Raw genomic sequence first — 23,859 nt, forward strand, 5'->3', positions numbered from 1 at the left:
CGCACCAAGTCCTTTTCGTGCTTAAAGACTTTCGCACATGTTGCGCACTTAAAGCTCTTTGAGGGCTGGACGTGCCTACGGCGAAACGTGGGTTGTTTGTCAATTCGCATCTTGCCGACTGGTATGTCTTCCAAGGTGTCATCGGTACTTTGCGAGCTTGAAGATCGTCTAGACGACCTTTCTTTCGATGCAGATGATGTTTCGCTTGGTGTGGACTGCGGGTAAACAACAGCCTCGCCGGTCGCGTGGAAAGCATCGATGCTGTGGAATGGAAACGGAGATTGTAAATCGGAGATAGCGTAATTAGAGCAGAATGAAGATTGGGAATTGTAAGCCGAGACCTCATCGGCGGTGTGTCTGATAGCTGGCGCAAAGGAACATGGGGATACGGAATTCGACATGGTTGACAAACCATAATCGAAGGACTCGTCGGCGCTGTGATACCCCGAAAGTGTTGTGTCAAACAACACGTTCATATCGCCAAACAGGGCATTTGTGTCGAACCCAGACAGATCTTCTGGGTCCAGGGTATTGGGGCACTGCTCAACAGCAGCCCCTTCAGCGTATCGGGTATCTTCGATCGTGCGGTTCCATGGCAAGTCCACTTGTAAATATCCGTTGTAGCTTTGGTCAGCCGTCTGACAGCCTGGAGATGAGGCGAATTCGTTTATCAGGGCATCAGAATGAAGTTGTCTCGTAAATGCCTCTTGGAGCGAACCACCACACTCATGGGGAAAAGCAGACAGGTCACTAGGCAATATACAATTGACCTGTTCAGTTTCCCCTTTGGGTGTGGTGGAACAATGACCAAATTGTTCTATGCAATGATCACTAGGTACGATCAGTCCTATGCAAGGTGACAAGACCAATCATCTACTCACTGGTAGTAGTAATTGATGGCGTGGACGGCCTATCTCTAGGCCGCTCCCCGCGATCTGAATTATTGATTGGTAGAAGGCGGACCGTTGTCGCATACACAGCGCACCAGTCGGTCTTTACGCAGTTCCGCCGCACTCGGTCGGCTGATGAACACCAATCCAGGCGTTGTTGAAAATCCCGGCAACCTTGTAGAGGCACAGGTGCCGGCTGAGGTACGGTCGTAGCGGCAGAGCCGCCTTGTGGGATAGAACGTAATGTATGTGAAAGAAGTATAGATTGGAGAAGAGCAAAGAGAGGAAAGGTGGCAGCGCGCCCAAGATATGGAAGCTGAGATGTTGCGCGGGCCATCCTGAATGCAGAGCCCCACGGACGTCATTGAACACTGATTGGTGGCCGGAACGTCGTGTATGCCTGTCTAGTGCGGGATCTGGCTGATGTAGCGGAGTCTCGTAACCGGTCAAGGCCAGCACTAACTTGATCCTGACTAGCGCAAAGTCCTCCACATGCACACCCCAACTCCCATAGCACGGAATGAGCAGGAAGCTTCCATCGGAATTCTAAATAGTTAGACGCCGAATAATCACAGCAACACCGATTGAACTCATAAATGCGACTCTTTCACCAAACCAATTGTGCGTATGCGTGGGAGGAATGATAGCATAGACTAGAAGACCTGTTCGTATCAAGCAGTCCGCAGGAGCTACGTTGCGATCTTGCCGATATGAAGTACTGCTCTCCTACAGATAGAATATGCAGCCATCAACGCCACCAAGGCTTCAATGCATGCAGAGTCGTCGCGCTACAGCCTCAAAGTGAGCGATATCCCTGCCCGTTCCCGCGCAAAACTCTCCAGTCCAATCCAACCCAAGTAGCGCAAAGTCCACAATACTCACTTATGCTCCTTGCACTTATCCAAACTCTTACTCACAACGCCCTCAAGAATCCTGCGCGCCTCAGCCACCAACTCATGCAGCTCCTGGCGAAATTGGCGTCCCTCGGGCGTGTCATGCTCCTTCCTGTTCTTCTGGCGCTGGAAAGCAGCGCGAATCGTCTTGAGGATCTCGACGACTTCTTTGCGCAGCTTGTCGCAGGTGTACTTGATGAGGGCCTTGACTTCTTTCTCGACTTCGTCTGCGATGGCGGAGAAGGGGCCGTTGAGACCGATGATTTTCTCTTCGAGGTAGGCGTGGCGGACGTCTCTGAGCTTCTGACCTGTGATTGGGTTAGTGGGTGTGCAGTGATGTAGTAGGGTGTGGGATGTTACCTTTACCGGGCCTCTGCTCGAGCGCTTTTTCGTAGATAGGCTCCATGGCTAAGGACAGGTAGCACTTGTCTCCCGGCTTGACGGCCTTCTGATAGATGGCAATGAGACCCGTGCGGAGGTCTTTCATGGAATTGTCAACCTTCAGAGTGATGTCCTTTTCGTAGCCGACGAGGTTGTTGCCGAAGCAGACCTGATATGCGTCACCAGCCAAAGCCTGAGGATCGTCTACAGTGTGTATTAGTAGGAGAAGGAACTTATGGATCAGCGAACTCACCTTTGAGTTGCTTGTTCAAATCGTTGATGCCGGCTTTGATAGTCTGGGCAGTCTGGGCCTTGAAGCTTGCGGGTGCTGCATCCAGTAGATCCCGGAATGCGTCGAGGACGGCCTGCTTCGTGGGAGCCAATAACGCGGCGTTCACATCGTGCTTGATGCCAAGTTTCTTCTGATGATAAGTGCCTGCATCTCGTTAGCGATTGGCTTACTAGTCTTGGAAGGGGGCAGCACGAACCTCTCTTGTTCACCAAGGCTTTATGCGAAGCTGCGTTCTACAATAGTCAGTAAAGAAAGCGAATAGATGACATGAACCATACTATCTTGAGTAGCTCATCGAGCTTCTTCTCAGCGACCTTGTCGAACCTGTCTTGCAACTCATGGTTTGAGAGCGCCGCTACAAGTTCCTTCACAAACGTCTTGTTGCACTTTGTCGCAACAGCTCGCACGCGGGACTCAAGATTCTGTAGCTGTTAGTGACATGCTTCGACCTGGGAATAGAAATGGTACCTTAATAGACTTATCGATGATTTTCGTTACATGCTCAATCCTAGCCTCGGTAGTCTTGCTGCAGCTCATCTGAACGATGCTCAACAGCATCGGGACTTCGAAGTGGATGAAATGCTCCAAGACTGCGGTCCTTCCTTGCGAAGGAATGCCTGCAATATAGGTGCATGCGGCTGGGATCTGGGTCTCGTCGAGCTTCATCGTAGGCATCTTCTCTAAGTTCTTTGTGTTGTAACCGCGACGATGTCGCATGTACATACGATTGGAGACGCAGAAAGCTGCAGCGCCAGCATCGTCGCCGGTGTTTTGGCTGTACATACGATTCATACCAGCGGCGACGAATCGGTTACGGCATGCAATGCGTGCATCTTTGCGCCTGACGAAGTAAGCTTGCTGAAGTCGAATGTGGGGGCAAGACTTACTCTTTCTCTAGGATAGGTATGCGCGGCATCATGTCCTTTCCTTTCTTGCGGCTGGCCAAAGCCTTGTTTGCTGCCTTGAGGCTCTCAAGCTGGCGAAGCCCATCTTCAGTGGCAGTGTTCTGCTGAATCTTCTGCCTCAATCGCTTCATTTCAAGCTTGTTGGATTCTAGTTCGTTGTCTATGGCTTGCAGTTTGTTCTCGAGGTCGGCTAACTCATCTTCAATGGGCACCAGTTGTTCTTCTGCTATAATGTCTAGCTGGAGCGTACTGCCGCCGTCGTCATTCAGTTCCTACGGCGCATATGATTAGTCACAATAAGTTGCCTGCTTGCTGTGTAAACTTACATCGGCTCTCGTCGCGACAAGAATGACGCTGCCATGGTGCCTTCGGCTGTGCGCATCGAGGTAATGTTGCCGAAATGATTGATCACTTGTTGCACGCTTGATGTCAACGACGACAATGGTCATCTCGCATTGCTGCAGATAGGCGGTTGCGGCAGTGACACGGTACATGTTGACGTCCTTTGTTCCTGGAACATCGGCCAAGCAAATGCCATCCTGTAGTAGAGGACTATCGACGTAATATCTATGATTGCTGTCAGCAACGCAGCCTATGTATGAAAGGGTATGTTCTTACCGTATGATCTCGACGAATGGCCACGGGCTGAATGGGAGTACTTTGCCTTGGTAACGTGCGTTAGGAGCTCGCATCCGGAACGGACGAAGCTGTTCGCGCATATCATTATGCGTACTAGACTTGAAGGGCACGGAGAGCTCTCCGTCCGGTACGAACTGGCCGTGGATATCCATAGTCCACTTCAACAGCTTCTTCAATGCTGGGTTGTCCTTAAGAGTCTTGCCTGATGACATAAAGTCCTCGAGAGATTCCGGAGCAACGCGGGAGGCGAAGAGATGTTCCAGGCACTCTAATGCAGCGTCTTTACGTGCGCGGTCCTCGTCGTCGACACTGTCTTCGTCTTGCATGAGCTTCTGCCTAGTGTTGAACCAAACCTTGAACCAGTTCGTGACTAGATCATCAGTGCAGTACTCGAGGCAGTAGAACTGGACTTCCGCTTGTACTGCGCCGATGTTGGTTGATAGGGTCTTTTGGCGAAATTCCGTAACGACATTCGTACACGCCGCGCCGCTGTCACCCTAAAGATGCGCGTTAGTAATAGCTCTTCGCTTCGTATTTGGAGTAACAATACCTCTGGTGTCAGATCTTCACCAAGAAGAGCGTTCGTTGTGGCGGACTTTCCGGTACCAGTGTCTCCAGTCACGGCGATGCGGATCTCGTCTTGGTAGAGAATGTTGCGGTTCTTTATGATCTGGTTCCAGAGATAGTTTGCCTCTTCTCTAGCAACACCGAGACTGTTGGCTGCCTTTAGGAAATCTATGAAGACACGCAAGAGCTCTTGAACGTCTCCCTCGGCTTGTTTGAAGCCTGGGTGGTACATTGGTAGTCTGGGCCGGCGCTGCTGGGCTGGGTCGTATGGTGCTACGTCTTCAGAATCTTGATCGTCGTCGCTGTCTTCGTCATCACTTTCCGACAGCGAATCCAAAGCTACCATGAGTTAGCAAGATACACTTCTCAGATGGGGAAAGCACATACCTTTGCGCTTTGCAGGCAACATTGACTCTACGCCGCCGGCGTTCCAGCCCATGATGGCAAGCTTAGCCCTGGTCTCAATGTCCAGGAGGTTCTGCATGTATGGTGAATTGCTAAGGACCTCTGGAGTGGGGGACTTTGGATTGTTTGTAGATAGGGGTGCGACCATGATGGCGATGGGCTCAGAAGGTGTCAGGCACTCAGGCTCAAAGATGGGACTTGCCGATCTCTCAGGTGTGTGCTGTTGAATGCCCTCCATAGGAACGCTGTCAGCGGACATGGCTATCACTAGTCAGGGACTATGATGGAAGGTCTCGACGACGAGCAAGAGCCGAAGCTGACCTTGTGTCGAGCGAATGGGTGCAGTGATGGAGGTTACTTGAGAAGAAAGAAGCGTCAAGGGATAGAGAAAGAAGGATGGAGGGAGAAAGAGAAGCGATCGACGATATGAAAGCCTTATATGGGCCACTCTCAGACGCCTACAGGTGAGAGAGCGGCCACAGAGTGGAGGTCACCTCGTCTGCGAGGAGGTAAGAGCGCGATAAGCTCCTCAGACGCAAAGTCATCGTGGATGACATGATCAAGGTGTGCCAACTCCAGCAAATGGTACCAGATTATAGCTTCAAGGGAAGGTCTTGGTACATGGCACGCGTGCGGACGTTCGATTCTGCGGCCTTGATGGGCAAAATCGCAGTGGTACTATGCCTGACTGGCCACGTTCTATGCTGTGAGGCCATGGCTTCCCTGGAGGTCTGCCTTTACTTATCTCTATGGACCGTCATGGTGACTGGGGTATCCGGAGTACTCGCCGTCACCACGGATACGGCAGGCAGGCCTGGTACCAGCATCTCGTGTAGATCCAGGAATGCGGCCCCGATGAGTGCGATGCTCGATGGAAAAGACGTCTGGTCGATCCTGAAATCGCGCGCTCAATCAATTGGAAGTGGCTGGAGATGTGGCTCATAGGAGACGTAGTGCAGGCGTCCTACTGGAGCCAGGTGCATCGCACGCTAGTTGCTGACCTCTATACGCCCCAGCCGGGGGAAGGCGCTCTGGACCCTGTCGAAAACTTAAACCTCACACCTCAGCCGTGTAGCTCTCCCAAGCTTTCTCCCACCCTCTCCAGCTTTTTGCGCGACCGTGGTTGTATGGCGACGCGTCGCCATGGCATTCCCACGAAATGCGATACGCGTCAGCGCCAAGCGGATGGTGCCGATTGCCGCCCCCTTAGCCTCTTCGGTCCTCCCGTCGGGCTAGACAGGGAAACTCGCAGCCATGGATGCTTGGAAGGCTTGCGACAGCGCCGAAGGACACTTTCTTTGTCTCCGTGACCAGTCTTTCCTTTCCTGAGTTTCGTGTACGAGACGCAGATGCATACTCCGACGGCATCACAGTAATCCTTCAGCGCTTCGCACGCGATCTACATTCTTTTGCAACCTTCAATACGTGCCCATCATGGCAATCCGCCCGCTCAATTCGAGCCTCATCTTCGACAGGCGCGTCATACTCGCTCTCACGGCTGCCGTTGTCCTCGCCTTCACATTCGCCTTCCTCTACTCGCCCGACCTACGTCCCAGCTCGGAATGGCTACCACCTCTCAGCTCGAAACCTACCTCCACCTTCTCCGCGCCGCTCAAGAACACCGAAGACCCCTACATCGTCGAGCTGGACTACCTAGCCATCAAGCCAAACGTCTCGGACAAGGTTAGGTTCTACTGGAACATACCGTATGCCGCAGATGCAGGAGGCCAGAACAGGTTTCGCGGACCACAACCGGTGAACAGGACATATGGCGTTGGTCGAGGCGAGAAGCCTCTGGTATGGGATGGATCACTGGGCATGTGCCCAAGGATCCAGAAGATTGATCCAACCCAGCGAAACAGGGAAGATATCTCAGGACCGGACGTTCTGGGTATCAAGACCCGTTCCACCGAGGATTGTCTGAGCTTGAACGTCTTCACGCCGATTGACGCTGAGGCAGGCGACGACCTACCCGTTTTGGTCAACATCCCCGGTGGTGGCTTCCATCTTCCAGGACGCAGCAACGGAGGCGAGATGGTAGAGAAGGCGCGACGTGAAAAGGGCGTGGACGGCAAACTCGACAAGGGCATCGTTGTAGTCACCATGTACTACCGCAACGGTATCTACGGCTTCCTCTCTGGCAAAGAGATCGCAAAGGACGGCGACTACAACAATGCGCTTCGCGACCAGAGAGCGGCGCTGGAATGGGTCCAGAAGTATATCAGGTACTTTGGAGGCAACCCAGACCACGTGGTCATCATGGGCACGAGCGCTGGCGGCGCGTCCGTGATGCTGCAACTGACGGCCAACGAAGGCGACAACTACCACCCTGTTCCAGGCGTTGGTCGCAAGCAGCTCTTCCACGGCGCCATCGCCCAGTCCCCCGCGAGTCCGACGTTCTTCACCCCCGACCAAGCCGAGAAGTTCTACAACGAAGTCGCAGATGGACTGAACTGCACAGACATCGCATGCGTGCGCAACGCAGCAACAGGCGACCTCTACTACGAGAACTACCCCATGAACTTCCCCGGTCGCGACACACCCCCACGCTGGATGTGGGCGCCCACCACCGAGCCCGCCGGCGGCATGTTCACAGCGCCCGCCCCAGCAGCCATAATGGCCGACCGCTACGCCAAGGTCCCCACCATCATCGGCTTCACCTCGAACGAAGGCTCCGACCAAGTCAAGAAGACCACCGACAACGAAGGCGAATTCAAATCCTACCTCAAAGACCACTACCCCCTCCTCACCGACGAAGACCTCTCCACCCTCGTAACAACCTACCCCAACGACCGCCACTGGCCCGACAGCGGCGCATGGTGGGACGCCGTCGCAAAAGCCCAAGGCGATATCCGCTACATCTGCCCTACCTACCTCGCCTCCAACGCCATGTCCCTGCACAACCCGCCCTCCGTGCCCACCTACCAATACCAATGGGACGTAATGTGGGGCCCCGACATAGAAAACGGCTACGGCACCAAGCACGCCGGCACCGTTGGGCAAGTCATGGTGCGTCGCCAAAACGAGATTTCGGACTACTTTATCAGTTTTGTTAAGTTTCTTGATCCGAACCGCGAACATGATGTTATTCCAAGGGAGGGTGTTAAGATTGCTAAGTGGGAGCCGTTGGACAGTACGGGCAGGCGCATGTTCTTTACGAATATTAAGGAGGGCGGGCAGAGGGGTGATGGCCAGAATATGTATGGCAAGATGCGTACGGAGATGAGGGGCAGGGATGATGAGAGGGAGAGGAAGTGTGGGGTTATTAGGGGCATGTTTAGGAGGTTGCAGTTTGAAGGTGTGGAGGCGCTGAAGTTGGATTGAGGGGTTGAGGTTGAGATGTGGTTGTCTTGCATTTGAAGGGGTTTGGGAGTTGCATTTGCGATATGGTTTCTTCTTTCTTTTTCAGTTTGATGTTGTATGAATACCATATCTTTTGCATGTTCAACCTCGGCTTCATATATGTGATATGTTTTAAAATGGAATCTTCAATTGGTATAAAACGACCTGCTAAACCCCAGACTAACAGAAATAGATCTTCCCAGATACCCGTGATTGACCCACACACCCACATCGACATCCGTAGCTTCCGCTCTTCCGCGCATCCTTCGTAACATAAATACTGGTTCCTAGATCTTGTGGGCTCGCGCTCGAATTTGAAGTCTTTTCGCGAGGAACTTTGGGTGTGTACGTTGGTGGGTTGGTAAGTCGATGACTGTGGTTTGCCAGGGCTGTTCGTCGGAATGGTCGTCTCCATATTCAACCACTGGTTCCTAGATCCCTTCGCGCTGATTGCAGACCACGATCACTGTCTCTTAAATCTTCCTAACATGCTCAATCAACTCCGCCACGTCGTTATGACTTAAACTCTCATCATCAAGACTCATACCCAGCTCCTGTTTCTTCTCATCAAGATTCTCCCTCTTTCCATCTAAATCACGCTGCGAATCGCGCTCCAGAGGTGTCGCCTTGGTCTTCTCATCCCTCAGCACCCGCAAGTCGCCCGTCTCGACCGCAAACGGGGATGCAGGCGGCGGACTAACCATATCAGCGCTTGTTTTCCTTGCATGTTCTACAACTTCTTGCAGATCGGCGTGTGAGAGACTGCCGTCATCAACACTCATGCCGATTTGCGCTTGTTTCTCTTCCTCTTCGCGCTTCAGACGTTCGATTGGGTTTTCAGAAACGGGTCCCGGGGAATCTTGTTGTTTGGAGTCTTTTCTGCTGACCCAGCGGACGAGCTCGTCGACGTCGTCGTCGGTGATGTGGCGTTTTTCTTTGATGGGCTCGATGGACTCGCGGCTTCGGGAGCGGCCTCGCTGTTCTTCCTCGTCGATTTCGTCAAAGGTTTCTTTGACTGGCGTGGAAGCTGCGGATTCGCCGCTCGTGCCGTCGTGGCGCTTGAACCAGCGGCCTAGTTCGGGGACGTCGGAATCGTAGTGCTCGCCTACGTCGGAATCTAGTTCGGGTCGTTGGAGGTTGCGGCGTACGGGGCCTGCTTTGGGTCCGTCGCGGTGCGATATCCAGCGTACGAGGTCGTCTGCGTCTTCTTCCTCGTCTGAGGATACTTCTCTGAGTTCGCTGTCGGATTCGGTGGATGCGTCGCTGTATCCTGAGTGTGCGTCGTTCAATACGGCGGTCTCTTTGGCGTCAGATTTCCTGCTGGCAAAGCGAACAAGGTCTTCAACGTCTGATGGCCCCAGGCTCTCATGACCACTGTCTTCTTTCGCTTCCACTACGTCGCCGCCCTTCCGTCGTTCACCGTCGCTAGGGGGATCTCGTCGGCTAACCCATCGTACCAATTCGTCCACATCGGAATGATCGATACTCTCGTTGTCACTTTCATAGCGAGCCGTGGATGCTTCTCGTTGGTCCTTCTCGTTGTCGGAAGAAGCTGTGGATGCGCGATCATTGAACTCGACTGGCGCACCATCCTCCCTGATCTTCTCCATATTCCCTGCTTCCTTGGTCGTCATCCGTCTTACTGTCATCCGGATCCTACTTCCAATTCCACCTTTTCCTGAGGCGTCCTGATCGGGTGTTCCCGGGGGATGCATCTGGCGTTCGGCGTGTTGAGACCGCCATTTGTCTGCCGCATTTTGCTCCTTCTGGCAATCTTCTTGCGCGGCAGTCTTCATCTGGTCTTGAATCCTCTGTTGAAAAATCATGCTGCGCAGGGAATGGAATCGCGCCATGTGCGGCTGTTTTTGTCTGGACTTTGCGGACTTATCTCCGCTGCCATGCGCCGAAGACGGCTTAGAATGGCCAGAGCTTTTGCTGGTCGTCTTCAGGGAACTTCTGCTTGGTGATAAAGATGAAGGGCGAGGCGCCTGGGCAGCGACGTGCTTTTGCTTGTCTTGGCGCAATATATGGGGGTCGAGTGCTGGCTTAGTATGTTGTTGAGCGGCACGTTGATCTTCTTCTTCGGATGGGTCTTTTTCTTCGCTGCTATCACTGTCCGATTCGTCGTCGCCTAAACCTTCCAATATCTGTGTGACTGCTGGGGACATCAAACTGTTCATGCGACCCAGTTGCTTGCGCTGGTCCTGCGGCATCTGATCTATATTCGTAGCCGGCGGCGCCTTCTGCGGCTGGAGGTCGAAGTATGACGCCATGACTTCTAGAATGGACCTTTCTCCCCAGTAAAGATGATGCGTGTTTGAGGTCCGAGGATGCCAATGGGCCAGATATGGAGCGGGATAGAAGGGAGCTCAGGTGAGGGCAGTGCTCTTGGAAGGCTTGGAGGTTCTGCAAAGTGTCGGGCTCGCAGACAAGCTAGCCTAATATCGCAAGTCTCTACCCCGCATTTTATGATGTCACGCCTCGTGAGTGGCCGGGCGCGCTGATTCAGCTGACTAGTGCAGTGACGATCGGCGTGGCAGGCTTGGGCGACATCACCGCTTTGAGTTTAAGATCTAGGGCTCCATGCATGGCGCATCAGTTGCGACAACCGTTGAGATCGGAGGCTTCCACTGGAGAATCTGGATCGCCATAGGTGGGATCTGACCACCGATGAGGCTGACATACTTGACGTGAGACGGCACGGCAGGTGAGGTTTCATGCATCTTCCCGCCTCAATGACCGGTGCTGTCGCGCACGGCTCGATCCGCACGATCTATGAGCATGCGCTAATGAACAAGGTCAATCTTATCAACTTTTCGACATTGCTTCCCAGGGTTTCCCCTTTGTCAAAACTATAGTACCGAATCCTCATGCCCGACATTTCCAGTCGATAATGCACTCTAACGATTCTACGCGACCCGCTTTGTGCGTCTGCCGTACTGCTGAGATGCTTCGGCCATGTTGAAGGCTAGAAGATTCGGTGTGGTTTCATGGAGAGTGCTTTCATCGATCTTGCCCTTGGTCGCGACGCTAGCCATACTTTCGCACAGCCCTTCCACTGGCCATCCTTGACCCATGAAGTACGCGGCCAAGCCAACGATATGAGGGGTGGCCATGCTCTGAACGCGAGGGCGGATAGTCAGCGCGCGTCACACCGACACTTATCTGGGAGTGTACTTACAGTTCCAGAAATCGTATCGATCGTTCTGCCGATCCAAGTACTGGTGATCTCAACGCCGGGTGCCAAAATGTCAACTATAGGGCCATAGTTGGACCATTCAATGAGCGTATCGTTAATGGCCGTAGCACCCACGGTGCAGACACTAGGTTCAGATGCCGGAGACGAGTATTTAGCGTCGCGTCCCTCATTGCCCGCTGCGACACCAAGGAAGATTCCCGCTGCAACGATGGCAGCGGCCTAGATCGTTGTGAGCTGAATGTCTGATAAAAGACGGAATGGGTTACTCACAGCATCATTCAAGGCCTGCGTCTTGCGCCCTCCAAGACTCATGTTGGCCACGAAACCGTTGGGACATTCTCCAGCCTCACTACGTTTTGCTGCATCGGTAATAACATACTCCATGCCCGCAAGTACGCCCTCGGTTGTACCAGAACCGTACGAGTCCAGTACACGGATAGCGAGCAGCGTTGTCTTCTTTGCCACGCCCCAAGTCATCGAGCCGATTGTACCAGCCACGTGAGTTCCGTGGCCCATGGCGTCGATCATGGTGTCCTCACCGCTGAAGTCAGCTAAGAACAAAGCCCCTTTCAATTTGTTAGCGCGTATCTCTCAGGCCGAACGGTTCGTACATACGCCCTCCAAATTCTGGATGGTCAACCTCGATGCCTGTGTCAATGACGTATCTGCGGTCGCTTTGTGAGCGAAGTTCACACAGGCGCAAATACGGTTGGTAACATACGCGCATGTACCTTCCCCAGCGCTGGAATCGAAAAGATAACTTGTTTGATACGGCTCGGCATGAGAGATACGAGCCAACCCCCACGTAGAGTTCAACTGTTGCACGATCTCGTTGCTATGGACCTTGGCGTTTTGTTCGATGTACTCAACCTGAGTACGTTAGTTCAGGTATGTTAATTCGGGCGTATAGCTTACATGCTCAGAAGCCTGAAGTCGAACAAGTTCTTCCTCGGAGATGCTGCCGGCAAATCCTCGGAATCCAGGCATTGCGTATTCGTGATCGGGTTTGGTAGACATGGATGCCATCAGGTCGTCGTGAGCTTGCGTTGCTACGTCGCCCTTCATCTTGACAATCCATCTGCCAGCGATGCCATCTTCGCCGTCGACTCTGGTCAACGGGGCAGCAAAGACCAACGAGATCAGGGCGAAGAGAACTGGAGTATACATGTTTCCGAGCCGTTCGAATCGAATATGCTGGAAGGGATGAATAGGGGGTTGGGTTTCAAAGAAAAGGTGAGGAGTCGGATCCTTCACGTTGAATTGTACCTGCATCAGCGGCAGAACCGAAACTTAAATACAAATGCCGTACAACCCGTACCAGCATCAACGACGGCCGGCTCATTCGAGAACCAATGGCGCAGTCTGAAGGACCAGTCAGCAACAGCGCTCGCGCGTACGCACAGGCAGTGCGACCTCTCACGAACCACGTTAGGGCATGCTGTCTGGCGAGCGCATGCTACTTTGCAACACCAACAAGAGCACAAAAGATACCGTTATCTGACAGCGCGCATGCTGCTGGTCCATGGGTCGACGGCATGGGTGCACGCTTCACGGTTCTCTGATCTTACTCGTCTGGCGTTATTTCGACGGGCCGGATGCTCACTCGTGTAGAGCTCTGGTCGTGTAGATCACACAATAGGTCTAGCAGAGCTTTGGTGTATCCCGCGGATGGTACATAGTCACCTGGAGAGGTATATGGCGTCCAGATAAACAGAGGGTAGGGTCCAGTCCAGATCCAGCACTAACGGACCGTGACCGCGGGAAGGAAGTTGTCTGAGACCCAATGGGCTTGGACAAAGAACCGATTAAATGTCGTGTTACCTCTAGCGAAGCGCTGTGCTATGTGGTCTGTTATGATGCGGGTTCCTACATGATGTTGTCGTTGTACCCGGTGGGCGCTAACTTTCAGCGCCTTGTCGTGGGACATCGACGACTGGTATAGAATAAGCACTCTTATCAAGAGCACCATAGATACCGTTTGGGTTGCCGATGCACTGGGAAATGTCGATGGGTCTGCTAACGGGTCGTGGGGTGTAGGGACACATTGGGTGCGTGCGCATACAGCGATTGTCAAAGAGAGTATTGGTACGACTGACAGAGCGTGTCCGCGCCAACAGCCCATCGGCTTTGTGGACAGTCATCCCTTGGCGGGATCGCGGGTTTGCGCATGATGTCTGGCGAGATTCTGCAGTCTCTAGTCAAAAGTACTGGCAGGTGCGCGACTGTGTTGGCTAAACCATATTGTCGGGAACATGGTCGCGCAAGGTATGTCGCCTTACAGTACACGGTTCATTAAGATAGTCGAAGGCCGTGCTTCCTGATGTGGCGATTCATTTCATCAATGAGCATCTTTCGAGTTGATTGAGGGCTTCAATTCCCTACCAGCTACATCTATCAACACACCAAGTCTGGTGACTTTGATACGCCAGCGCAAGGTCGATCATTGTGAAAGCCATACAGCCTATCGTATGTTTGCCACCTTCGGGTACCTCACAAGGTAGCGAGCCACTTCTCCAACGCCTCATTAACCTCTTTGGGCTTCTCCAACTGTACCCAATGCGATGACTCAATAGTCTCATAGGTCAATTTCTTCACATCCCGCTTCATCCTCTCCGCCAACTTCGGTTGCACGCTAGGCGAGCACACAGCATCGTACTTCGCATCAATGTACAGGAACGGAAACTCCAACACACCATCGTTCTTCTGGCTCTTCGCATACTCGACGTTTGCTTCGTGGTTGAAGTAGTATGCGTTCGCACCGAAGAACCCATGCTTCTTCTTGCTCTTCAGCAGGCTTTCGTAAAGATGCTCATCCAACGATGTGTACGAAAGTGGGATGTCAGGAAGGTTTTCCGGATGACCACCAAACCAACCTCCGTCTCTCAAGACACGGCTGGTGGGTGAGGGCTGGCCCCACTTACTGTCATCGCCTTTCACATACAAGATCTTGGTGATGACATCCAGGTGGCCGTCGAACGCTTTGACGCTTTGCTCGGGTTTCACCTCGTAGTACCGCATGTACTCCCAGTTTCCCCACTCAGTCTCGCTCTCGGGGTAGAGGTCGCGGTTGATGGTGCTCTTGAGGTATTCGAGGCCCAGCTCCACGCTTCGGTAGGGGACGCAGAGGTTTGCCATGGCGATGAAGAGTTCAGGGTAGTGTGCGGCAAGTGCGTTGGTGACGCCGCAGCCCCAGTCGTGACCGATCCATACTGCTTTCTTGATGCCTAGCTTTGAGGCGAACTCAACGAGCTCGGGAACGAGGACTTCAAGGCGGTAAGACTCCTTTTTCTGGGGTGCTGTTGAGTCGCCGTAGCCGCGCATGTCAGGTGCGATGACACGGTATTTTGATGAGGCAGTGAAATGCGTGAGTTGGTGTTTCCATGATTCTGCGATGTCGGGCCAGCCGTGGATGAAGATTAGGGGAGTGCCGTCTGCAGAGCCTCCTTCGTAGTAGTGCGTGACCTCACCATTTTGGTGGGTGATGTCGCCTGCGGTGAATGAGTCCATGGCGTGTACTGGTGCAATAATCCTAAGATGTTTGGTAGAAGATGACGTGGGCTGGAGATTTTGTATACTGGTAGAGAAATGGGCCGATGAAGGTTCGTACGATACTGGCTCTTGGGGACCTCGGTAGACCCACCATGAAGTGGGTATGACGACAAATACGGATTCAGACTAGACCATAAGCTGCGGCGTGGTCAGAAATGTTGAACGCACATGTGATAGTGTTGTGTAACACCAGAAACGCGAAGTAAGCTGACTGTGGAAGCACCCTTGCATTGGACTGCATAGGATCTTACGCGGCGCTCAATTCGGTTGACACACAGCGTCAATTCAAAGTGCCAGCAATTGGTCCATGATTCGAAGGCCTTGAGGCCCAGTTCGAGAATAAGATAAGAGCATCAGTTGACTAGCACCGCGCGAGAACTATAAGTCGTATTCCATGTCCAACGAGGAGCTTCGGACTTAGCTCCAAGAGCTGAAAGCTTTCCGGAGGGATTGACTGAGAGCGATTGGTCTACATAGTATTCTCCTGTGCCCATGGCACGAGCTCGATGAGGTGTATCTCGCCATGTTCAGCATCGAGAGACTCGTACCCCAGTCGGCCGAGACTTGGGACCGAACATTCCTATGAAGGAGGAGTCCAACGGAGAACGGTCGAAGGTGTGAGAGCAGTAGCGTTCATCGATGTCGATGACAGTGTCTCATGCGCTTGTTCTATGGTACGGTGCTAGCATCGGTCGTCGTGCGAGAGCTACCGGCATGGTCCGCTGTTGACAGCGCGCGCGTGCATACTAGCAACGCTTGCAGTCTTTGTTCTACTGAATGCCCTAAGGTGCAGTGAGTACCATATATTCGTACATACTTTATTGGTCTTTTGGGCGATATCCACCGCGCAGTCTTCTCTCTCGTGTATGGGAGTTCGCAGGCGCTGTCTAAACGCTGAAGCGCGTCGGTGCGACGCGAGCTTCATACGGCCGTAAGCCCACAACGCGAAGAACCGCGTCATACGTGGTCGAAAGCCTTAATATTGTTCTGCGATCGTCTCATCCTGCGTATAAGCCGACAGCTCAAAGGGTTTCCGCGTCGTATCGCTGCTTCAGATGGTTCGCGCAGATTGGAGAGGCGGAAGCGGTAGTTGGGTGATGAAGTTGGTGGCGCACCTCATCGCGAGAACACTGAAAGCGTTCCAAACTTCGCCTTGGTCTGTGCGCAGAGGCGGCTGGCGGAAGGAAGATGGCAGCTGCAGCCTTAACCGCAATATCTCCTAATTGGAATTGCGGGGCGAGATTGAATCTTCCGATGAACCATGCTGATCAACGTTGTGCCAATATAGCCTTGACAATGCGGGGAAGGCTTCAGCCTCTGGTATCGCATGCAGCTAGCTGTGTATGATGCGTGGTACTTGACCGAGCTATTGTTAGTCGTCCGAGGTTGCAGAGCCTAGACAAAGATGGGGGAAATGTAAATCTGGGTAGCTTTGTTAGGAGTAAAGAGTGTTTGGTCGAAGATCGCGGTGACTCATTGATCGTTACACCGAGAGATTTCCGTATACACAGATGATCGATCTTCGCAGGACCGAGCAAAGTACTTCTTTGTTTGCGTAGACGCATGTGTCGGTAGACCCTGCATGAGCCCAGTCACCTATGCAAAACAATGCAGGGCATGTGGACGCAACACCGTTGTGCTAACGCGCAAGGCGACGCCTCTCAAAGCCACCTACGACGCGGTAGAGTCAGCAATATTTCTGCCGAAACAATGAATGACCCATCGTGACACATGGGCTTCTGGTATAGTCATGTTGATGAGGCTTAGCGCAAGCCACCCCCACAAGATCATTAGTGACGGTATCACAAAGGCCGTTTTCGTGATGTCGATCTCCGCATCCAAATGCCGTAGTGACGAGATGGCATTCTGTATCCCCATCGTTGACCAGCGATCGAGGTTATGGGGCAACATATCAGCAATCGGTGCGAAGACACAGCACTGGGGGCGTTTTGAATGAGTAACTTCATAGATTGTATCTCCATTGGTGCTATCGACTGCCAAGAGACAACTATCGCGATCATGACTTCATAAGAAAAGAAGGAAGGGAATCTTCGACTTCTATCAATGCGAAACTAAAAAAGACTCGATGCAACATGCTGATAAAGCGCCGCCAAGAAGAACAAATGCTTAACCGCTGGGGTTGCCGTTGAAGGCAAGGTTGTTGACGGTGCCGGAAGGAACACCGGAGATCTTGTTCTTCAGCGACAGTGCGGTGAGGCGGCTGGAGAGTGCGGCAGGGGTCTTCTTGCCCTCGAAGCCGAGGATGTAGGCGGCGAGACCAGCAACGTGAGGAGTAGCCATGGAAGTACCGGAAATGGAGTTAGTGCCACCGTTGTTCCAGGTGGAGAGAATGGAGACACCAGGAGCAAGGATGTCAACGACGGAACCGTAGTTGGAGAAAGAAGCGAGGCGGTCAGAGCTGTCGGTGGCACCGACGGTGTAGACAGTAGGCTCGGATGCAGGCGAGGAGTTGCGAGCATCGGCACCATCGTTACCGGCAGCGACGGCCATGAAGACGCCAGCGCTGACTGCGTTGGCCGCGGCAGCGTTGACGGCAGTGGAGCGAGATCCACCCAGAGACATGTTGGCAACAGCACCGTTGGGGCAGCTGCGGGTTTTGGCGTCGTTGGCGACGAAGTTGATACCGGCAATGACACCAGAGTTGGAGCCCGAACCACTGGCATCGAGGACCTTGACAGCGTAAAGCTTGGTCTTCTTGGCCACACCGTAGGTCTTGGATCCGATCGTACCAGCGCAGTGGGTACCGTGACCGTTTCCGTCCGAGTTCTGACCATCACCAGCATAGTTGGCGAGGAAGGTAGCACGGCCCTCAAACTCGGGGTGGGCAGTGTAGATGCCAGTGTCAATGACATAGGCGCAAGTACCAGCACCAGCAGTGGTGTCGTAGATGTAAGAGCTGGTACCAGGCTGCTGGTGGGAGATACGAGCAAGGCCCCATGTGGAAGAAGACTGAGTTGTGTACGCCTTCTTCTCGAGGTGCGACTCGCCAAGGTTAGCCTTGACAATAGCATCTTGCTCAATGTAGTCGACCTAGGCTATGTTAGTACTGAAGATGATGCTCTTGGGGCTCTATAGCTTACACCTGGGAGGTTGCGGAGCAGCTCGACAATGTCGTCGGCCATATCAGCAGAGAAGCCGCCAAATCCAGCGAACTTGTAGACGTGGGCAGGGTCCTTCTTGAGAACCTTCAAGGCGACGTCGATGAGGTTCTGGAGGTTCTCGTTCTTCATCTTGACAATCCATCTTCCGGGAATAGGAGCGCCAGCACGGGGAACAATGACCGGGGCGGGAAGGGCAAGAGCCACAGGCAAAAGTGCGAGAAGAAGTGAGAGCTTCATGTTGGCAGAATGATCGAAGATGGAAGTCTTTGGAGCGAGAGACGATGAAGACTGCTGATGAGGGCTGAGTGTTGCTGTGCTCGTGGCCTGATGCTGTAGAAGGGCGTCCGGTACCTCTTATATAGAGGTGCTTGATAATCTGGTGTTGAGACGAGATGGCAGGAGGCAAATGCACCTTCCAATAAGGACTAGCAGCCACCGACAAGGCGGTCTCGTGGCATGCCGACGTACCTGAACCACAGCACAAGGTGTGTTAGTCGCTAGAACGGCTTAAGATGGCGTTTGAACCACTCCGATACCTAGTTGGGTAGGTGCTACAGTGTGTTCGGGCACTACTTGCTCTCAGCCTACCTTAGCAGCGGTAATAGTACGGGCGGAAAGTCTTAGAGAAGGAGGAGGATGTTGCGCGTAGCAGGTCAGACGCGCAGGTCTTGGCAGAATGCACTATAGATTGGCATGCTTACTAGTTTAGGGATGTGAATAACGTCGCGTAGAGATTCAACGTAGAAACCGGTGCGTGGACGCGATTGGATGGGACGGATCGATCTGCAGCCATCCTGATAACGGCGTAGAGGTGATGAGTGGATCATTACTAGGTCGGCTGTCAAATGAAGCTGTTTCATGCAGGATTATCGCCTGGGGTCCATGGAAGGTGTCCCGTCGCCTTTGTCTGTTGGTCACGGTTGCACGAGGCAAATTCAACTCGGGCATGGCACGCTTGCCAACCCGGATCGAGTGAACCAACATGATGTGTTCCTTTTTCATCCCTGACGGTGACTCCCAAGGGCACGGCACGAGCCGCTACTGGTTGTATGGTAGTTCGTATGTCAAAGTACCGAGGCAATCGTCGGAGATACTGCGCGAGACTGATGTGCAGATGATTTCGAGCCACGAACAAGGTTTACATACACCGTCACTGTGTAATGAATGACGTGACGAGAAGACCTGGCTCTAGTAATTGTTAGATGGCAATTGTATACACGTTACCTTGAGTCTTACATCCCTTACATATCTGCATGGATGTCCAATCTCGCTAGATGAGATGGCCAACGGGATTTGCTCCAATCACAACAGGGTCGCGTTCTCAACTGGTCGCTGCACCGATCCCGTTTCAGGCGGCTTGGAGACATGATTTGGTTAAGAGCCAATCAGATATTGCAGTCCGACTTTATCTGGCGGGCTTGGCGAGACCGGCTATGCTGTCGTAGCGCTGTTCGGCAGCGCCGCAGCGTGCCATCATGCTTTTTAGCAACCCTCGAATGGCCGGCTGTATTGAACATGCAATATTCGAGTGTTGTCATCCGACGCAGCTGCAGCGCCATCCGCTGACACCCCAAGACCCGCTAGCATTAAGCTTAAAAGCACGTAGGCGTTGAAACCACCTCCTTCTTTGGGATTTAGCATGATGCAGATCAATATAGTTAACCTGGCCATTAGCCACACCTCAGATAAGGCAGCAGCAGGAGAAGGATACGGGCGAATCGCGACCGCGATCTTTTGGGTAGCGCCCTTGCCAGCGCGGAATGACATTATCGCCTTGAGAGGTTCTCGTCCGGTCATGTACGGCCCTTGTTCCCGTAGCCCAAGCACACGACTGGCGGCGACGGGAGATCTAGAAGTGCAGTAAGCCCGCGGACAGGAGGAAAGTGCAGCGGAAAGGCGCACTTCCTACTTCCAAGCCTTTCGAGGCGACTGCGGGCGCTGGTGGAATGGCGTCTTGTCGCTGGGTCGATCACGACCCCCGCCGGCAGATGAGAGCATGGCAGAATGTCTCCTGCCTGTTGCGTGAGGTACTCCGCCCACTAAGGTGGCCTACGACCCGTCTTCAAGTGTAGTTGGCGAAGCTGTGAAGGCGAAAGGGTGTGGCGTAGTGTTTTGGCGTGGTTCTTCAGGACCCGCTCCCATCTCAGGTCCGGATGTTGGCCGGTGCCGGGATCCCGCCGCGGGCACGTGCGCAGCGCACGAACCAAGCCGGCATCGCTCACGATGTCTCGGTATTCTACTGTCACGACATCACCAGCCGGTGTCAACAAGTCCCTAGGCAAAACCTTCTTACGTTTTCCATCTCCACTTGGGTAACTCGCAAAGATCGTCGTTTGAGATTCCGCTATATTCCCGTCGCAACAAGTGACAGCTGTCTGTCCCAACGTCTAGGTCAAAAGATCGGCCCTCGTGGCATGTCACTACGGACAAGAACGGATCATCACATGACTGTTGTGGTAACAGGCGCGCGTGATCTATTGAGGACTTGATGCACTTGGAGGTAATAGCTCGCCGACATGGCCGGCAGGTGAAAGCGGATGATACCTCACATCAAGCGTGTATTAGGCGTTTGCTAACCCAAAAGAATCCTTTGAGTCGATAGCTCGCAAGGACCGGAAGAGGTGAACTCCCACTACACACCTAGAATTCATCGTCTCAAACACAAGCATTCCACACGCACTGATATCCCAAGAGAGTCAACTTGTCATCCCTTCCATAACACGCTAGACACTTCCGTACGTAGCGCCAGCAGCATGATCTCCCATGATCTCCTCGTATCTCAGACCCTGCGACGATCTTCACGCGACGGTTAAGGACCTTCCCTGAGCGTCAATCTTCCGCCCGTGCCAAGAAATCGCAATCGCAACCAGCGCTTACGTCGGGCCATGACCCCACACCCCTCCGCCATGGGCTGGCTGCATGGTAGAGCTAGCTGCATGTAGGGAGGGATGATGGCTTGCCTTAGCTTACATGTTCTAGATACAGGCTACCCTTTGGCCGTGGGTCTGTTGTCGCCCAACCATCATGCAGGTACACTTACTGGTATCGTGGACTTCGGTGTTGATCGATTATGCAGTCGGATGCAGTACCCATGGCGCGAGTTCTATGGCTTACGGGACGAAGTGACCTTCCTCTTCGGTCTCTACACCAACGTTGACTGTCACAGCGACTTGATGTGAACGGTGTTCGAATGGCGCTACATAAGCCCTAGCAGATGAGTAGGCGTTCACATGGACAGTTCGAGTTTTCGCAAGTAGACCCCCAAAGAGAAGGTCAATCGAGCTGTTCAAGACGCACAGCCCGACAACAATGTGCAAATCATAGGATGGTTGAGACGTGTTGGTATCACCGAGTCCTGCCGCAGCATACTGTATTTAGCAACGGCCCGTCCCCTGTCCTTCAAATTCGAGCCGAAGGATTCTGCTTGCATGGATAGATCATGGTAGCTATCTCGCAGGACCTATGCACCACCCCAACTGGTCTCTTAACGCCGCAGTATCCTGCGAAACGATATTCCTGATGATGGAGCCGCCAGCCACCGAATCCTCTTCCGGCAGGAACCGGAGACAACGTCCCGTTCGGCCATCAGTGGGTCCAATACATGTAGGAAGAGAATGCGTATGGACGTTGAAACCCAGAATGAACAACTCTAGCCACAAAGACGACATGTGGATCATGTCTTCTTACAGTGGCGCATCCACCACAGTCGTGTACACAAAGAAGGTAGCATGAGCATGTCAATTACATCTTAAGACTACCTGAACAACGAAGATCTAGATCTCAGCGCGAGCTTCCCGGTCACTACAAGAATAGCACACACACAGCATCAGCACCGTCGCGTAGATCAAAGACCATCTTGTTCCTGTTCCTCATCGCCGATCCCTCTCCGTCCTCCTACCCATCCTCCTGCCCCTTCAACTCCCCCAAAACCAACCATCCTGCCCGCCCCGGGAAGCACCTCCGTGACCCACCCCACCCTGCATCACATGCGCCGGGTGTGAGCAGATACAACGCCACCAACACAGGCACATCTCCGCAATCCTACCAACGGCTCGGCCCTTTTCTGGAAAGGCGCACAGAAGGGCCAGATCCACATACCCTGTGGACATTTGCGATAAGGCATCATGCGGAACAAGCCTTGGTGAGTGTAGGACAAGCCTCATTAAGAAGGCGGGTGGGTGTCTTGGCGGGGGTTGGCGACCTTCCGCTCTGGGAATTTAGGGCCGGTTGGAGGGGTGGTAGGTGCGTGCCTGGAGGGGATAGAGGTATGCATGGAATGCTCGGGTGGGAGTTGAGATGGCGAAGTGCTGTGAGATATCTATGTGACGTTTGATAGTTATGCGCTACGTGTTTGCGATGCAACGTAAGTGTACTGCTCACTCGGTAATGGCTACGTTCAAATTGACGGAAGCCATGCAGAGTGGTATCATATCAGCTCGATCGTAGCTTCTTGCGCGTTATGGTATCCGTCAAGTAGGCTTTGCAGCACTCGCTTATCCTCCTCAAAATCATGAAGGTCGCGGAAGAGTGACAAGGCCTTGCATTGAAAATAGCCCAGTCGTTCGTAGCTGCCAGTTTTGACTTGACTTGGCAGGACTAATATACCTTGTAAAGCACTTTCACTTCCCAACGCGAAGTGACGAAGAATTACCAGACTGACCTCGTCGCCCAGATTCTTTGCGTTTGTGATAGTACAGTCATCGAGAACCACGGTACCTTTGTATGGCGTCCATGCCCCGATACCCGAATCCGGTGGAGATATCGGAATCAGGCGACATGTCAATGTTAAAGAGGCGTTGACAAGCTGCCCAGAAGGCTTCTGATCCACGACGAGGTCTTCTATTGCCGCCATCTCATGGATAAAATCCAACCAAGAGTCATGATCCCACCCCATTGTATCATTTGTATGGCCTCCAATTATGCGATTGATGCTTGCCCAACTCCATGTAGGTGCGCGCCATGTAGAAGGCCTTGGAGGTTCATCAATCGAATGCACCCATTCATTGGTATGTCGTCCCCAGCATAGCTCTTCGATCAGCCGGCCTCGCCATAAACCAGCAACTAGGGTGTCGTTTGTGACTTCAGCAACGGCCTTCGCAATGCCATTCAGAGCAACGAGTATATCTTCTTCCTTTGTTAAGCTGAAGCCGGAATATGAAACCCTGAAGTGGCACCAGTCTTTGTGGATGCTTGACAAAATTTTGAGCCTGTCGACACTGGTCGGACTCCCGGACACGATGGCCAGTCGATTCTTGTAGTCACAGATGTTCGATTTTAAGGTCTGTACTGCGGAGTCTCCCAGCCACATTGTCGCTCTTTCGATACGGCTACCGCCAGGGTCTTGTTCGCTCGTAAAAGATTCGCGACATTCCCAGAAAAGTAGTTCTTGTGTGAAGTGAACGGTTCCAGTACTCAGATAGCGTTCTTGCGCAACCCAGGCTCTTTGGTTCAAAGGTGCATTATCGATAGCCATGGCAGAAGTCACTATTGGGCTGCCAATGACGTATGCTAGCAAGGGCTCGTTTGCCTTTCGCCCAAGTATTCGAGCTTTACTCGTAAAAACCCGGATTGGCAATTGATCATGTGGATCCCGATCAAAGAAGAGACCAATATCAGCATCTTTGGCAGCCGTAGCTGCGATGCAGCAAATCGCTCGGCTGTAGACATATTGCATA

At 53.0% G+C, this 23,859-nt stretch overlaps 5 protein-coding genes across 5 annotated transcripts; 1 reads left to right on the forward strand and 4 right to left on the reverse strand.

Annotated features, from left to right (window-relative positions):
- Positions 1-1,768: 1,768 nt before the first annotated feature.
- Positions 1,769-5,120, reverse strand: J4E79_007199 (uncharacterized protein; the record flags this gene model as incomplete). Its single annotated transcript, XM_049356066.1, has 11 exons — positions 1,769-2,091; positions 2,144-2,368; positions 2,418-2,600; positions 2,653-2,689; positions 2,735-2,878; positions 2,925-3,297; positions 3,344-3,633; positions 3,688-3,913; positions 3,980-4,497; positions 4,551-4,906; positions 4,955-5,120. The coding sequence occupies 11 exons, from the start codon at positions 5,118-5,120 to the stop codon at positions 1,769-1,771; spliced, it is 2,841 nt and encodes a 946-aa protein (XP_049209520.1).
- A 1,286-nt stretch (positions 5,121-6,406) lies between these two features.
- On the forward strand, positions 6,407-8,296 carry J4E79_007200 (uncharacterized protein; the record flags this gene model as incomplete). The annotated part of the gene is made up of 1 exon (XM_049356067.1): positions 6,407-8,296. One exon carries the CDS (start codon positions 6,407-6,409, stop codon positions 8,294-8,296), a length of 1,890 nt encoding a protein of 629 aa, XP_049209521.1.
- A 2,927-nt stretch (positions 8,297-11,223) lies between these two features.
- J4E79_007201 (uncharacterized protein) lies at positions 11,224-12,680 on the reverse strand (the record flags this gene model as incomplete). The annotated part of the gene is made up of 5 exons (XM_049356068.1): positions 11,224-11,433; positions 11,496-11,732; positions 11,784-12,064; positions 12,245-12,383; positions 12,429-12,680. 5 exons carry the CDS (start codon positions 12,678-12,680, stop codon positions 11,224-11,226), a joined length of 1,119 nt encoding a protein of 372 aa, XP_049209522.1.
- A 1,323-nt stretch (positions 12,681-14,003) lies between these two features.
- On the reverse strand, positions 14,004-15,020 carry J4E79_007202 (uncharacterized protein; the record flags this gene model as incomplete). The annotated part of the gene is made up of 1 exon (XM_049356069.1): positions 14,004-15,020. One exon carries the CDS (start codon positions 15,018-15,020, stop codon positions 14,004-14,006), a length of 1,017 nt encoding a protein of 338 aa, XP_049209523.1.
- A 2,169-nt stretch (positions 15,021-17,189) lies between these two features.
- Positions 17,190-18,421, reverse strand: J4E79_007203 (uncharacterized protein; the record flags this gene model as incomplete). Its single annotated transcript, XM_049356070.1, has 2 exons — positions 17,190-18,113; positions 18,164-18,421. 2 exons carry the CDS (start codon positions 18,419-18,421, stop codon positions 17,190-17,192), a joined length of 1,182 nt encoding a protein of 393 aa, XP_049209524.1.
- Positions 18,422-23,859: the final 5,438 nt, after the last annotated feature.

This window comes from Alternaria viburni (genome assembly GCF_023758015.1).
Source record: "Alternaria viburni strain BMP 2772 chromosome Unknown scaffold_15, whole genome shotgun sequence".
NCBI classification, from domain to species: Eukaryota; Fungi; Ascomycota; class Dothideomycetes; order Pleosporales; family Pleosporaceae; genus Alternaria; species Alternaria viburni.